Source organism: Phaethon lepturus, unplaced genomic scaffold (assembly GCF_000687285.1).
Source record: "Phaethon lepturus isolate BGI_N335 unplaced genomic scaffold, ASM68728v1 scaffold3808, whole genome shotgun sequence".
NCBI lineage: Eukaryota > Metazoa > Chordata > Aves > Phaethontiformes > Phaethontidae > Phaethon > Phaethon lepturus.
Genome location: NW_010559554.1, coordinates 848 through 18,904, shown reverse-complemented (window position 1 = coordinate 18,904; position 18,057 = coordinate 848). Strand labels below are relative to the sequence as shown.

The window sequence follows — 18,057 nt, the reverse complement described above, 5'->3', positions numbered from 1 at the left end:
TGAACTGGATTGAGATCAAGACAGATCCAGGATGCCAAGAATGAGTAATGCATGAATACTGATTGTTGGGTTAAGCCTTCATCTTTGTCAGGACACAGCACAACATCCTTTTATCCCTGCCAGCTTCTGCCCCAGAAAGGTGCTTGCAGGAATATTTTACAGATGTTTTAATACACCACCATGAAGCTTGAATGGTACATGACAAAAACAAATCCATGAAAACCAAATTAAGTAATATGATTTTCTTACCTGATCGATAGCACAGGGGATGAGACACTGAATGTTCTCCTTGCCATTGAAGATCTGTGGAAATGATGAACTGAAGGATGGAGCAGCTTGAATAGCAGGAAAGCTGATCTTTCCTAGAAAACACATTTGGAAAAGCTGAGCAGCCAATATAAGCAATGACAAATAGAGAGAACTTTTTGAAATATGTAAAATGCACAAGTGAATCATTCAGATACTCAGCTGAAGACCAACATCTAAGTTTATCAAGCAGTGTTGCCTTATCCGAGAAACTTTTTCATCTTTATTTTCTATGATGTCAACAAACCTGCAACTAACATAGAAACTAATGAAAAAAGGCAGGCTGTGATCATAAAGGGTTCAGAAAAGCGCATACTCACTTCACCATTGAACCACCTACTCTTTGCAGAAATATAATTGACTATATCATCACTCTGAGCTGCTCATTTCTTTTCTTCTTTGCGAGACAATGACAATTAGATATACTTCTCTGGCAAGTTCCCCTCTAAGATCTTAGAATCATTGCTATCTGCATGCTGTACTCGTGAAGCATCTCAGATGTATCTAGTTTTCTTTTTTATAAGTGCTTAATCACAGGGTGATCAAGCTGCTCCCCTGATCAAAATCCTCTCAGAACAGAATGCAAACAGCAGATTTTTACAAACGTGCAATGAAGTCATTATCACAATACCGATTTTTAATCGAGCACTGTTAAAACAAATAGGAACCTGTTCCTTGGTTACAGTGACGGCTGAAAAGCTGTCACTGGCCCAATTACTGGTCAAAGAATGATGTTAGTAGTCAGGAACACCAAGGTTTTAATGCTGTCTTTGACACAGAATCTTTTTTTTGGCTGATGTGATAGAAACCTGCAATCACAGTGAAGTGAGTGGAAGACAGTTACTCAGAACCTTGATAATTAGGCTTTTGAGTGCTCCTTAACTTTTTTTCATGTATGTATATGTGTGTCTGTACTAATGTAACTTTTTCTGAAGAGGAAAGTTTCTATGTAACTTTGGCACAGAAAGTTCTAGGAGGCATAACTGACTATAGCTGTAAAGCACTATTAAAAAAACCACAAACAAATTCTCTATCCTGGGCACTTCAACATTGGTGTTTTGTACTTTGCTGTTACCAAGGCCAAAAAGCTAGATACCATGCTAGAAATTTCACTGTAAAGTGTTTGCTATACTGAAGGAACTACAATAACACTCTTTTAGAATCAGCCTAGAAACATGGATCTTCTTGCTTTTTCTATCCGCCTCATGAGTGGCAGATACTAACCTCTTTAAATTATTACTGAAATAGTGCCAAAGCGAAAGCAAGCATCACTTCTAGTAACTCATATTATTTCCTACCAATGCAATCACTGTCTGTAAAGCCAAAGATTCCTTTGACTTGGTTAAATGTAACATGCTTCTGAACTTTGACGATGTTTTTGTAGAACCCGGTACTTGTCCTGTGAGAAAAAGCAGAAAAATAAAATAAAATGAGAAGAGTAGAAAAGCGTAGGTAGAAACTTTCACTCCAAAAGCTGAGAACGTCAAAAAGCCTGCAGGATTAAGTATCACCATTTCAGACTTTTTGTGGCCCATTGAGATGTTAATTAGAGAATTATTTACAAACAAGAATTTTACGCGCCTTGAAAGTTTAATTTATTCTTCCCCCTCCGCAACATTTACTGTAAACATTTTTTGTCACAATTAACTGTCTAAACCCAGAAATATTTTGATTTGGAAATTGTGCCAAAATGCCTCACAGAGCCTGAAGTTTACTTATCCTTATGCTTCTCTGTGAACTCAGGCAACCTGAATGGATCATGTCTTCTGTGTGGCTTGATATCCCCGGTACGTATCTCATACAGGACACTGCAGTTCACCAATGGAACAGTAGCTCAAATTCTCCAAATTCTTGTTTTCTACAGGCTAAGTTCCCTGGTTGGACTTTCTCTGTCACCAAATAGATCAGCAGCATTTCCAAATCAAAAATAGCTCAGCAACTTCTTCCTTTTTTATTTTTGCTGAAGAGCTAAACCAAAAGAAACAGCAGTTCTGACCTGCCCTCGTTCAGCCATAGGGCAGATCTGTGTTAATGCAACTCTGCTAAGGCAGGAAAGTCAGGGGAGTGAAAGGAGGAAAAACTGCTTTGTAGTCTCCACATTCTGGAGGCTGTACGTTACACAGTTTGTCTCTAAAAACATATATTCTCTCACCCAAATCTTTAAGGAAGCTCATCACCCCACACAGAAGAAAAAAGCCCACAACTTCTGTTCTGACCTCTGCCATAAAACCTCTTCCTTCTGAGAAGGCAGCTCCAACAGTAGTTCTTTTTCTTAAATCTTCTTTAAACTTTACTCAAAGGTCAAATAATAATCTTTCATGCTGTATTATTAAATTAATTGACCACAACAAGTTGCTGAAATGCCTTTTGTTAACACAGATAAAGTGTAAACACATCTCAAAGATTTTGATACCATCTTAAACAAATCAATCTCGAGGTTTCTTGGTGGTTTAGGTATTTTTACAATTTAACTGTTTTAATATATTTTTCATAATTTAAATTTAAGCATTGCACACACAAGTATTTGTTCACGTTACACAGGAGAATGACAATAGTATATATATAAAATATTAGACAGTAGAAAAAATAATGTTTCTATTTTAAGCATTGCAAAATTTGTCTTAAAAGATTTCAAATTTAGAGACATTTATTAAAACATTGCTGGTTGTCAAAGTTGGAGAGAAAATACAGCCACTTTTTTTTTTTATTACAATGCCCTGAAGAAATTTGTACTTACCCCAAATAGTCTAAATCAGAAAATATAAAGGTTTTATTGATGTCAAAACCACATGCAATGATGTCTTTTGCATTTTCTCTAGCATACTCATACGCCTTCTCAGTTGTTAGGTCCTTCCAAAGGTATTTCTCATCATCAGTTAACTGTATAACTAAGGGAACATCAAATACTTCTTGCAGCCACCTAATAAAAGCAGAAAGATTTTATCTCAAAGTAAGTTAAATTGAAGATGTAAGTCATGCAGCCAAAACATTTTTATATATTTAAAAAAAAGTGTATAAAGAGGTCTGCTTCTCTTTTCTTTGTATGCATATGCAGTTATGTTTACGTGAACAGAATAAACATTTTATACAGATTATAATGACAACTTACCTGGAAAAAAGACTCCCAATTATTGTTCCCTGTACATATGATAGCAGTCACCATTTGCAATGGAAACAGAATTCAAAGAGACTTTTAGCTATGAGTCCAACAGCTCTGCATCCTGCTGCTGCATGCACCACATTATAGAGTGATGTTACTGAGTCTCATCACAAACTCATTTTTAAGAACAACAAAAATGTTAAGGAGTGCTACAGGGCTAAGGGTGTAATGAAGAAGGCTTTATGGCGATGCAGGGATTATGATCATTTTAGTGAAAGGTGAGATTGCATTATTTAAGTTCATTAATATTCACCTCACAAACAGAACTCCTTGCAATGTATCATTTGGCAGTTCCATAAACCAGGTTCAAGATTTCCTTAGAAACAAATGTTTTGATTAATACAAACAGTAGAAATAACTTACTTTGTAAATATAAATGGGATAAGATGACCAACATGCATTGCCTGAGAGGATGGCCCTCTGCCTGTATAAAGGTAAAAGGACTTCTTATTTTCATAAGCATCAAGGATTTGGTCCATATCTCTACAAAATAAAACCAAAAAAACCCAGAGAAAACATGATGCAATTCTTTAGGAAGAAACACCCACAGCAAAAAGCTTCTATTCAGAATTTGAATGCTTTTAAAGCCAAACGTATTTATAAATAAAATATAAGATGTTAAGTGTCCTAGAAATAAAAAGTTTTGTTCATTCATTTTTTTAATTTAAGGAAAGTATTGTCTCCTGCAGCCCCCATGAAAAAAAAACACTCAAAGAAAAAATAAATTAAAAATTAAATTAAAATTTAGTATCTAAATGAAAAGAAAAAATGTGCAACTTTTAAAATTACTTAATTAGACAGTAATTTCTAAGGCCTAGTTACACAGAGCTGGGAATCATTTCCCAAATAAGTTCAAACAACCAGCTTGGAATGGTCTCTGGTGGAGGTCATGCCCTGAATCATGCTCAGGCACTTATTTGAAATGTGATAGCTTGCCATAGGCCAAAAGCCCATGCACGCTAACAATAAAAGTGTAGAAGACTGGCAGGCTGATGCTTAAGATTATTCCCTGAGTCTTTTTTATCTAACAATACAGATGCATAGGTCCACAGGCCACATGCACCCTTCCTGAAACCAGCAGTGACACCGTATGAGCCCTGGAGTTGTCTGCTAGAACAATGCCTTTGTCTGGCTGCTAACGTAGAGTCAAAATGGAACCTGTACAAAGCAAAGATTCTGCGCACATTTCTTCAATTTGGGATTAGTGAGGCCATACCAGGAACCAATGCAATCAAGGTTTTCAAATGTTGCCAGGGGAAATCTGCAATAGTTGCTAATTGCAAATGACGCAGCTGGTTTACCTTGGTATAAAAGAACACGGTCCTTTGCTAGTCATAGGTTTCTCCCAGTAATGCTCATAGAGAATCTACCTAATAGGACCTTTATGAATTATAAAACAAGAAAAACTCACCTGTGGGAAAAAAAGATTCCTCTACGTAGAAAGCGGTGAGGTTTTTGCCCAATAGCTCTCTCTATTCGATTGATCAGATCTGTGTCAATTTTACTGCTGCCAAACCGAACTACAATCATAAAATATTAAAAAAAAAAAATAAGCATAGCATAGCTACAACCTGATCTTGGATTACCAAGAATGTAATCAATGCAGCCCAGATTAAAAAGGACAGCTCTGTCTTCAAGTCTCAGGTAAAATGGATGGATTTTCCTGATTCTTGCCTGAAGCCCCAGCAGTCATCTCCAGCACTAACTCTATGCTAGGCAGCCCAGTCTATTCACAACGTGTAGTACTGCTCCATCCATGACTGATTATAATTGCAGTCTCCTTATAGCAGAAGTACTGATATTCGCAACAAAAAATATTCCCAAGAAACATATTTAGGTCAATAACTTGGCCTCTGTAAGCCAAGGATAAAAATGGCTGTGAGGCTTTGAATGATCCTCTCTTGATGTCTAAATTTCCTGCCCTCAGATCATGTGGTTTTTTAGTTTCCAACCCCAAACAGTCTTCTGCAAACTTACTTCTTTTATACGGATATGATTACTGACACTGCTTCCCCTCAAGAGGCTTGAAAAGGTAATGCGTAATATTCTTCATGGCAATCAAATAAGACTTATCACTTGGTGGTTTAGGAAATCAGCTGATTAATAAAACATTTTCAGATGTAGTCATTTCATTCAAGAAAGGTTTTGACTGAGTGAAATAGCAGTATTTTTTCCTATTCCAAATAAAACCGAACTGGGGAAGTCTTATTTCTTCATTAAAGCTTCTTATACTCCAGTCCCAACTCTTGGACCCCAATAAGCAGGTCAACGCTCCATGATTTGGACTTGATTGAAAAAAATCTAGACAAGAATTTACTCTTTTGCTACTCTTCTGCTCTATTCAACATTAGACAAACTTGCACAACTAATTATTGGAAATGCCAAAGTACTCCAGAGGACAAAATAGAGACTCTGGATGTAAAGATACATTTTATATGTACAAAATATCTACATCCACCTATTCCAACTATCTTATTAAAGAGAGACTACATTGGCAAATTCCATGGTTATAAGTCACATGTCCACATGGGAGAGGCACTTCAGGTCTTCCTAGCTGCAACAGGAAATAATCATTCCACAGGAGTATATCACTGACACTTGACAAATTTCAAATACCTTGACAGTTTCCTAAGGAAACCACAAGCAAAGAAATTACTTTTAAACCGTTCATTATGCAGCTAGTAAATGATGACTTACATGACTGCTATACTTCTGCCCTGTGGAAAACACAACAATCACTTTGAATGCCCCACACAGAATTTGGTTTACTTTGAATCCCTCCTTATGCATGTTCCTCCTCCTAAATTTTCAATTTCTTTTTTAAGCCAAAAGCACATAACATTAAAAGCCTTTCCGCAGGAATATTGTATGCAAGCAAAATGTCCTTCCAAAGCCTACAGCTGTCTACCAGAGCAGGTAGACTTCTAATGCTACATCCTAGCACACTGTAACGATCCTTAGCTGGACAGCATAACAGTTTACAACACTGGACAAGGGAGACCGATTCCAGCTGGAGGCAGAGCGCTCTACCTGTGCGGGTTACCCAATGTACTGTCTCCAGAACACAACTCATTTTACAAAGAAAATTAACCTGCAGGGGCAGCAAGGAACATTAAGCATACTGGTATAATTTGAAAAGCCAAATATTCAGGCACTCTGGCCTTTATTAGACTAGACTAGACTCATTTCTTCCCCAGAAAAGGGGAAGGAAAGAGGCCTTCCATCCCTTTACAGTACAGTTTCTTGAAACACAGCATGGAGGTTACTGTTAGTCCATAAAGACCTTGCATACATCTCAAAGAATATTTAAAACCATGGCCATCCTAATCACTGAGACTGCCATACTCCCAAGGGATTTATGAGGGACAGGACAGAAGAGTCAGACCAATATGTACCCTGGAGCACCAGGATGCTGAGAAGCCCTGAGTACAGGAACCATCAACTTGGAGGTCAGCATTTCTGCTGTTCCAGACCCTTTATAACCATTTCATTTTCCTCTAGAATTACTGGTTATGCACACCATTACTACAAGGCTTTGTATATAGTAATTGAACTTGAAGTTAGCAGGAATTACTTAATAAATAGGAGGGAAAACTAGGCATGTTATCATAGAATAGTTTGGGTTGGAAGGGACCTTGAAAGGCCATCTAGTCCAACCCCCCTGCAGCGAGCAGGGACATCTTCAACTAGAGCAGGTTGCTCAGAGCCCCGTCCAACCTGACCTGGACTGTTTCCAGGGATGGGGCATCTATCACCTCTCTGGGCAACTTGTGCCGGTGTTTCACTCCCCTCATGGTGAAAAATTTCTTCCTTCTATCTAATCGAAATCTACCCTCTTTCAGTTTAAAACTATTACCCGTTGTCCTATTGCTAAAGGCCATGCTATAAAGTTTGTCTCCATCTTTCTTAGCAGCCCCCTTTAAGTACTGAAAGGTTGCAATAAGGTCTCCCCGGATCCTTCTCTTCTCCAGGCTGAACAACACCAACTCTCTCAGCCTTTCTCCAATAGGAGAGGGGTTCCATCCCTCTGATCATTTTTGTGGTCCTCTTCTGGACCTGCTCCAACAGGTCTATATCTTTCCTGTGCTGAGGGCTCCAGAGCTGGACACACTGCTCCAGGTGGGGTCTCATCAGAGCAGAGGGGCAGAATCCTCTCCCTCGACCTGCTGGCCACGCTGCTTTTGATGCAGCCCAGGATACAGTTTGCCTTCTGGGCTGCGAGTGCACGTTGACAGCTCATGACCAGCTTTTCATCACCCAGTACCCCCAAGTCTTTCTCGACAGGGCTGCTCTCGATCCCTTCATCCCCCAGTACCCCCAAGTCTTTCTTGACAGGGCTGCTTTTGATCTTTTCGTCCCCTAGCCTGTACTGATACCAGGCGTTGCCCCAACCCAGATGCAGGACCCTGGACTTGGCCTTGTTGAACCTCATGAGGTTCACATGGGCCCACTTCTTGAGCTTGTCCAGGTCCCTCTTGGATGGCATCGCATCCCTCAGGTGTGTCAACCACACCACTCAGCTTGGTATCTGCACCATTATCCAATGAGAAACAAGTTCCTGCTTACAATTGTTCATTCACTCCAGGTGAATCAAGGAGGATATCATACAAGGGAAGCACTGGGCCCATCCACTGACCCATTAAAATAAACATCCTTAAAAAAGAAAACGCAGGTACATGATTCAGCAACCACCGCTTTAATCCGTATGCTTTCGAGTGTTATTGCATCTGCTTTCCTAAGCAAATCTTAATTACTGAATTAATTTCTTCCTAGCAAAGAAAATGCATTACAAAATGTCATAGTAATTATAATCTGGATGAACGCTAAGAAGAGACCAAATGAACGTGAAAATGTTTGATTCAGCAGAACAAGAGCAACTGATAAGACGCTAATCTCAGAAAACATGAGAATACCCCAGATTAATTGAGGCTAGCCACCCTAGAAATATTTGTATACCATCTTAGAAAGTGATTAAAAGCTCCTCACACTTCAATGGAAATGCTTAAATACCTTTATTAAACATTCACAGACTGCACAACTACCTTTTCTTTTCCATCTTCATCTTTCCTGTTAAAAAAGTTGTGTAATTTTTCCCTCCCTTCCTCTTATGACGATGTTCACAACATTTTACACTCTCTATCCACAAAGAATCTGCCTTCTTAAACAGCTTCTGACAAGGACACAGTCTCCACTCCTTAACAAGCCTTAAAAAATTCCTAGCATGCTTTTCATCTCTATTGTTCTAGCTTTTACCAACAGACAGATTTCAACTTGCTGTACGTAAGAAGTCCTGAAAGCTGCCATTTTCAAAAGCATATTCACATTTGCTGAAAATCTATTGTGTACTTTTCCTCTTTGCCATTGCCATGTTATATTTGCATATAGAAAACTAGTAACTTACTATTTCTTATACAGTAACTTTACTGACCAGGCCAGTCTCAATAATCTTTGAACAGTCATGGCAACTGGGAGAGGTTCCTGGGGGCTGGAAGAAAGCAAATGCCACTCCTACCTTGAAGAAGGGTAAGAAGGAACTGTGGAACTACAGGCTGGCCAGCCTTACCTCAATCTCTGGGCATGTGATGGAGCAAATAATGCTGGAAACCATTCCCAAACATTATTAAAGACATGAAGGTGACTGGGAGTAGTCAACATGAATTTATGAATGGGAAATCATGCCAGACCAACTTAACAGTCTTCTATAATGATACGACTAGCCTAGTAGATGAGGCAAGAACAGTGGATATTGTTTATCTCAACTTTAGTAAGCTTTTGACACGGTCTCCCACCTCATTCTCATAGATAACTGATGAAGTCTGGACTACATACTGGACAGTAAGGTGAACTGAAAACTGGCTCAACTGCCAAGCTCAAAGGGTTGTGACCAGCAGCACAAAGTCCAGCGGGAGCCCAACATTATTTGTGTACCTCAGGAGGTTGATACTGGGGCCAATACCGTTTAACATCTTCATTAATGATGTGGATGATGGGACAGAGCACACCCTCAGCAGGTCACAGATGAAACTATAATGGGAGGGGTAGCTGATACAACAGATGGCTGTGGTGTCATTCAGAGGGACCTCACCAGGCTGGAGAAATGGGCTGACAAGAATGTCATGAAGTTCAACAAAAGGGAATGAAAAGTCCTGAATATGGGGAGGAATAACTCTGTACACTGGTACAGGCAAGGGGCCAGCTGGCTAGAAAGCAGCTTGGCAGAGAAGGACCCTGGGGTCCTAGGATCCTGGTAGATGGGAATTGAACATAAGCCAGCCATGCACTTCTGTGGCATTGGAAGGTCAAAGGCCTTTACAGGCTGCATTAGGAACAGTGCTGCTGGAATGTCAAAGGAGGTGATCCTTCCCTCTGCTCAGCACTGATGAGACTCATCTGGAGCACTGGGTCCAGTTCTGGGCTCCATCATAAGAAGGACATGGACATGCTACAGTGAATTCAGCAAAGGGCCATGAAGATGAAGGGCTTAGAGCATCTGTCATATGAAGAGAGGTTGAGAGAGCTGGGGTTGCTGAGCTTGGGGAAGAGAAGGCTCAGGAGGGATCTTATCAATGTGTATAAATATGTGATTAGGGGAGATAGGGGGAGTAAAGAGACCACCTGACTTTTCTCAGTGTTGCCCAGTGAAAGGATAAAAGGCAATGGGAAGAAATTGAAATAAAGCAAATTCCATTTAAACATAAGAAAAACATTCATATTGTGCACATGGTCAAATATTGGAACAAGTTCCCCAAGAAGGTCATGGCATCTCCATCCTTGGAAATAATAAAAATCCTACTGGCCAAGATCCTCAGCAACCTGCTCTAGTTGACTCTGCTTAGAGGAGATCTGCAAAAATCTCTGCCAACTTCAACCATTTTGTATTACTTGCAATATTCAGCTCACTGAATTATCAGCATGGTTAGCACACAAAGCTTTTTCTCACTCATCCCTCTGCTCGTTGCTCATGCTCAAACAAACAAAAAAATTCTAGGGATGTTCATGTCTAGTATATAGCTAACAGAACTTTTCTTCCCAGAATATCTTCAGGCTGTTTTGTTGTATAACCATACACTTAGTGCAATCTAGGGCAACCATTATGAAAAGAATATCCCATTCAATTACACAGTGCCTTTAGCACTTTCAATTCTTCTATGTTTGAGTAAACACAAGCACACTAGCAACTTTCTCTGGTATCACTAGTAAATAAACAGACTACAGGTGGCACAAAAATTTCTTTTATGGTAAGACCTATGAGATGTCAAGTTCTTGGGCAATACTTTCCATTATTTTTAAAAGCGGGAGGAAGAGGAGCAAGTTTATCAATAAGAAGGATGTGAAACAGTTACTGCTTAGGTGGCTAGGTTAGCATTCTTCTCTGAAAAGTTTCCACCACCACTTAAAACAAGCAAGATGACTCATCCACCGAATTCCCCAGTCTGCTAGTACTGTAAATAAGTAAAATGCCTTTAGGCTAACCCACCACTCTAGAGTAGGTCAGAAGGTCACACATACGCAGTTACCGGGAAAAAAAAGGCATTGTTATCAGGCTTTAACATGGCTTTAGAGAATTGATTTACAGTGAAGTCATGCTAGTAATTCTCAGAAAGACCATGTGATTGTGCCAACACAAGTATTCTACTCTTCCCACTTTTCTACAAGACTTAGAACCCACCCCAAGAAAACAAAAACCCTTCTCCATACCTCCTACACAAGTAATAAGATGAGAGATCTTGTCCATTTATAGATTCTAACAATTATCTTTTTTGCTCCTCCCTCATTGATGTATATTTTCCTTTGCACTTCTTCCTTTCCAAATTCTTCTTTCTCCTATTACCTTCTGCAGATTAAGCCAATATGCACATACATTTGACATTATCTTACAATAACATCCTACAGAGTTAAGAGAATGCTGACACTAGCAATGGAGCTCCCAAAAGCAAATATATGGTTACTGCCACATAAGGGTACATGCCGTATTGACAGAAACAAGCTACTAAGCAGACACCAGCAATGTACAACTGAGGTAGTCAATGTGAATTGAAGACTGACTATAATGAAAGAAAAAGCAAAATTAGTAAAAATTAATGAACAGTTCTCTCACCTGTTTCTATGCTAGACTCAAACAAGCTATTAAAAGTGGGGTGTAAAACAAATAAGGAAATTAACTAAACCCCTGTTTCTTAAATCACAAAACTTTGCAACTTTTAGAACACCCCTGTCTGAAATATCTTCCATCACACTGGGTGTTTTTTGAATGAGCTGCATCTTCTTAATCCCAACCAGCACTTGTCTGCTTGACAGCGTGTCTTCTAAAGAAGTCATTACACTTATGATTTCTGCATTAGTTCTGGATCATCCCTGCCCTCCCTAGTCTGGAAGTCAAGGTAGATATGGAGAGATGGTAGGAGGAATCCTACAGCCTGGCCAGAATGCTCTAGGCTCTAGCTGTTCTGCATCACAGCCACTGAAGATACAGATACTCAGTAACAGTGTCTTCCTTAAAGTAACTTCTAGTAACAGCCCTTATGCCAAAAAACAAACTGCAAGTAGCACTTTTATTTTAAACTGAAAATTTCTTTACAAAGCATTTAAGTCTTCCATAGGAAACCCTTGCCTGGGACATTTTCAACTCCTGCAGCAAATTCTTTAGACACACGAATGCTAAGATTAGACATAAATTAAATGTTACCTATGATGGTTTTGATCAGGATTTGTAATGAGCCCTTGCTGTTTTTGTGGTCATTAGGATCACTTTACATAAATTCCTTAGTAGCAGTGAAGAAAGAGTTATACCTATGAGTTTGTCATAATCCACGCCTTTAGCATTTGATGTCTGCACAGTCCAGGGGTCCACAAAATCCTCGTCCTCTTCTTTACTTGTACCATTGTTTATTAACACAAGATCTCTTGGAGGCAAGCCTGCCTGATAATCTTGTCCTGTTGTTGTTTTATATGACAGTTTTAATGATAATAGCATCCTCACTGCTGCATCAATTTCATCCTGAATAAAGGAAAAAACCCTGTTTGACTTAACATACTTAAGAGAGACAATTACATTAATGTCCTAACCTTTCAAAATCTTGCATCCATGCTTTGACTTGTATTGCATTACTCATAAACAATAAGGCTTTATTTACATGTTTTGCAGCATCACTGCCAAAGGTAAAAGAAAAGTGAATAGCAGGTAACCACTTCCTAACCAGCAGAATTTACAGCATCACTGTTGCCAAGATATTTAAAGCACCTCTGTCTCACTTTTCAATTTCTGCCTGAGGAAAAAAAAAAAATACTTGCCTGCTTTTCAGAGGTATAAAAAGATTAACATTTTAAGCACAATTTTCTAAGATATATAAATATAATATAAATTATTATATAATTTACTTTACAATGCTTTTAGTCACTCACCTTAAAATAATTTAGTCATTACAATTCATTGACAGACTTGACGACAAACTAGAACAAAAAGTTCTTTACAACTTTCATGGCTATGACTTTTTAATACAAAGCTATTGTAACATCTCATGCAAGCGATAAATAGATCAACACTTTGTTCAGCTCCCAGTTTTCAAGGCTTACTCCCACAGGCAATACACTAAGAGAGCCCATATTAAAACTGAGCTCTCTTTGCCAACATAGTGATGACAGAATAGGGAACTTGAAGTGAATGGCAAATTACTAAATTACTTACGGGAGATTAAGCAGTGACTGCCAGTACAGTTACAGGAAGACATATTTGCTAATGTGTACAATAACACATGGAGAAAAAGATTTTAATGAAGCATCTAAAACCAGGGAGAATGCAAGTGATATAAATTTCACTTGAAAACCAAATATGTTAGATCCTGTCACATAGCACAGCAACTGGCTGAAGCAGACTTCTAAGCCCATGACCCTCTGTTCTTAGTGCAGGAGTAAAAGCTTTGCTCTTGCTAGTGACTATTTTGCTCCAGTAATGTCCACAGTTCACAAGAAGGACATAAATATTTTTAACAAGACTTTTTTTCCTACTGCAATACAAAATAGATCTCAGAACAATCATATTCTTCAGCACTCAAAGACAGATCTAACTTGAAAAAGGATGGCTTCAAAACATGAAATGGAAATACCTTTGGTGCTTTTCCGGCTTTCAGTGCTCTGACTTTCTCTCCTTGTTCAGTTACTCTTTCAAACAGCTGAAGTGGACTCAGAGATTTCAAATCACAGTTCAGAATATCAGCCATTTTGCCAGACTGCAAAAGATCTGTTGATTTATACAATTCAACTAAATTTAACGTTGTCCAATTCTTCGGCTTGTAGATTCAAAAACAGCAGCAACAAGGAGAACTGTAGGGCAAAACATACTGTGTTTTATTCTAGTATGTATCTTGAAGATTAGATGAACAGAATAAGAATACAAAAACTATACTGACCTCATACCTAATTCTATTCATATCAGATTGACAAATGTGGAGACATTAACACAATGAGCTTCAGTTTCATACAGAAATGGACTGAGACTGACAAGAGCACCAAATAAATTTAAATCACTCTTAATGTTGTTTATCTACGTATTTAACACCAGAACACCTTTTCAAAGTCAAACTCCTGACAAAAGTAGAAGTAATTAAATATATGTATGATTCAAAGCATCTCAGAACAGTTGGTAGAGGCTAGCTGATTCCTGATTAGTTAACATTTTTGCACTCCTTGATACCATCATCATTCAGAATTTGACAGATTTTTATAACTATCATATGGAATTTTGTCTTAATGTAATATCATACTTCAGCCCAAAGAAAGATATACAAGAGAAAAGCTTAGTCATCATCTTTACTGCTTTCCTCTAGAGGTTATAAAACACACTGATGAGTAGTGAGAAATGCTGCTTTCTAAATAACAATCAACCCTTGCATAAGCAATAGACTGTAAATTTAAGGAACTATGTGTTTCTCAGCAGTATGTAGGAAAATAACCCTAGGAGATGGCTTAAGATGATGAGATGGACAAGAAGAACAACACAGCAGTCTTCCTATGTCCAACATATATCTGATCCCTGGAGTTTCCTAGCACAGAGCACGCCCATGCTTCCACAAACAGGCATCTCTCCCAGGCTAACATCTATGACCTTGTGTATATTAACAGTAACATCACCTGAAAGTTTCTTAGCAGTCTATTAATTAACAGCAACCGAGACTTTAGAAAACTACAACTGCATAGTTTACAGAACACTAACACAGAAAGTACAGAAATTTAAATAATGCTGTTAAAACATTAATTATGCACACAGTTTCTGTTATCAAATGCATTAAAATAATTTTTACTCTACACCAGAAATATCTTGATCTTTGTCCCATCAGTTATAATCTAAAATGTTATAAATAAGTTCTGCTGTACTTAATTTTAATGAATACACTGAACACCTATTAGTCATTTCCAAGACAGGAAACTCCTGTAACATGGATTGCATTGAATTAACTCATACTTTACTACATATGCCTCCCATAAAGATGGCACAGCAATTCATGGTATCCCAGCAATTTCTTCCTCTGTTTTTTTCTAAAATTACCTAATAAATTGTCTTCAGATAATCTCTGATCTAAAAATAGAGTTTTATTTATGTCTAAGAAATCTAGTGAATCTGTTATCAACCTGCCATGAGTGAAAACTCATTTCAGTTGCAAAGGCATAATTCCTTATTTTAAGAAGTCCTTATGTTAAAAAAACTATACGTGCTCAGCACCTCTCTAAAAAATGATGAAGTCTTTAAGAAGTACATATGCTCAGAATATTATTTTTTTTTTAAATTCAAGCATCATGCTGTTTAAATATTCAGAACTGAGGATAAACAAGCATTAACTTCACATAGGAAGAGTTTTAAAAACATTATGGTTCTGGTTATAGTGAGCTTACCACATTTACATAGAAGAAAATAAGTGTTAAAATGGGTAAGGAGGACACCATCTGTCAGAAAAACAACCTTGTAAGTGAAACTGCAACTACCTCAAATAAATGCATTTGGGATAAGCATAGCACAATAACAAGGTACACAGAGAAGCATGTGGAGAATTATAAAAGAATTTCATAAAACCTGAGACTGTTAAAATGAGATAACAGTGCAGATCCTAATGACAAAAGTGAACTGAGGGAAAAGTAAATTTTCCATGACAAGTATCACTGCAACTTGGCCAGGCTTGCTGTGCATGGAGCATGAATAGGTTGAGTTTACAAGGTACATATGCAACTAAAGTGAACCATAAAAGTTGTTAATAAAAATACATGTTCATTTGGGTTCTTTCCCCAGAATTAAAAAATGAAAAAACAAAAGCATATAATAGTTGCATTAGCTGTTCTGCAATTTTTCAAAGCCCTCCTTCTACAAAATAATCAGCCTAATCACAACCTTGGTTATATTTATATAGTATATATTTAAACTGACACAGTAAAAAGCTTTCACCTGCCTAGAAAACTTAAGAAGGCTGATTTGGTAATTTACTGGTTACCAAAACATATCTACCATTAAGGCTTTGTTTGTCAGACAGCTGCAATATTCCCAGATTCCTGCTTCAGTCGAACACCCTGAGAAAACGGAGAAGTTTATACATACACTTGCTAATTTAATTTGCTTAGTCTATTACCACTGATACCATACTTAGATTATATAATTCACTAAAGGAGGACTGACTAATGTATTATCAGTAATACTTAAGTTTTAAACTTAAACTTGATCCCTTCAAGCCTGATTATTTGCAGTTTGACAGTGTTATTTTTAAGAGGTAATTTGAAGCATATCAAACAATTCCCTAATGTATTCCTACAATTTATTTACATTCTTTTATTTAGATACTAGTGTTTTTGTCTTTTTCAGGAGTACAAGATATTTAACTGAAATAGAAGGTATATAGAATAAATTCATATTAAAAATTGTTTATGAAGATTAACACACACCCTTTCTGCAGGAATATGCCAGCTGCATCTACTGGCTTCAAGTTTTACAAAATAGAAAAAGGTAAACAAGAATTATTCTTTGGTGCAGAACAAATTGTGACTTGGTGTTTTAACTTAATTCCTGAACATACATTCTTACTGATAGATTGCCTCCATTCAGAAAGGCTGAAATGTCACAGCTGAGACTGAGCACACGTACTGGAGAGTGGTAAAACAGAAAGACTCCTTAAAAAGGTTGGAATATTATGGATTTAGGATGAGCAAAGAATCCCAAATAAAGATGTATTTTCATCAAGAAGTAGCAGAAGTAATCTAGTCACTGCAACACGAGATGAGGATATTACAATTATAGAATGCAAAAGATGCTGACTGCTACCTAAAACTTATCTCTATTTACCTCAGTACCGTCCTTATTTGCTGGTGGAATTTAACCCAGGAAATCAGTACTATGGAACATAGGTCTTTATGGTTTGAAATTCATAAATGCAACCATGAACTCTGAATAAATGCAACCAGAAACATCTGTATATTCTGCATTTTATCAGGACATTTCTTCTTGCTTTCTTATTGATATTATGAAAACTAACAGTCCCAGACATGTTAGATAGCATATGCAAACACATTTGGAAGAAAAAAATGATACATGGGAACTTGAGAATGAACTACTAGGATACTTAGGACCAGAGTCAAAGATGAACTTAAAAGCCTTAATTTTACAGTATGAACTTGAAAGCTAAGAATTGTGTGCCTTTTCTATCTATGCAATGCATGGTAACTTGTAATGGGTACTGCTCTTGTAACTGTTTCAGAATATTAAATTGTCATGAGACAAAGCTTGAAAATAATCCTTAGCACAGGTGTCAGAAGACAACTCTATTCTCCTCTCTTTTCAGTTGGGTGACAATCACAGATCTATGATAATTTTTCACTGTTTGTTATCTGATTTGGTAAGTTAGAGACCTGAGAATTCAAGAACAGGTTTTCACATTATATTAAGAAGAGGTCTTTCATGACAAAAGTTGCATGAAGGTACATCAAGACTTCCAAATACAACAGTAATACAAAAGTCCCGAAAAAATTTTCATGAACGAACAAAAGAACGTGAATTTAAGTCTGACAGGATTTATGTTCCTGAAAACTGTTTTGCCTCCGAGGGAAAAAAACACAAAACCAAAAAACCCGACGAACCAACCAAACCCCCCCCCCCAAACAAAAACCCCCCCCCCCCCCGCAAAAAAAAAAGTGAAATTAAAGCAGGTATAGTCTGCACACACGTCATGTAAAACATGCCTTCAGAAGTACTCCAACATAGGATAAATTTTACAGTAGACCCGCCTTCCCAGTTATGGTAGTCATCAACCTACGCATGAAAATACAGTAAAAGTGTGCAAGACGGTTCCCTGAGACAATAACATGACCACTCAACCACTCTCATCTGAAAAAAGTCCAATATGAGTCTTTACTATACTACAGCTGTTAGGAGCTAAGCTCTTGTGCAGGAACGGTTATGCATAAAATTAACCAGCAAGCTAATGTTCCTAACCCTGGAGCCCTGCAACATGTCCCTTTTCCGGGGCAAGCCAAAGGCGCTCGCCAGCCCTGCCCTCCCGGGGCTGGGCGCATTTTCCAGCGACCAGGACGACCCCTCCCCCGCCCCCGACATTTCCAAG

The 18,057-nt window shown here is 38.0% G+C and overlaps 1 protein-coding gene across 1 annotated transcript; it reads right to left on the bottom strand.

The window, feature by feature from the left end:
* Positions 1 to 249: 249 nt before the first annotated feature.
* On the bottom strand, positions 250 to 13,786 carry LOC104625688 (tryptophan--tRNA ligase, cytoplasmic-like; the record flags this gene model as incomplete). The annotated part of the gene is made up of 7 exons (XM_010293381.1): positions 13,570 to 13,786; positions 12,257 to 12,464; positions 4,878 to 4,986; positions 3,830 to 3,949; positions 3,044 to 3,226; positions 1,605 to 1,705; positions 250 to 362 (listed from the first exon to the last, which is right to left on the bottom strand). Coding segments are annotated over exons 1-7 (948 nt in total), but the record flags the coding sequence as incomplete, so codon positions are not given.
* Positions 13,787 to 18,057: the final 4,271 nt, after the last annotated feature.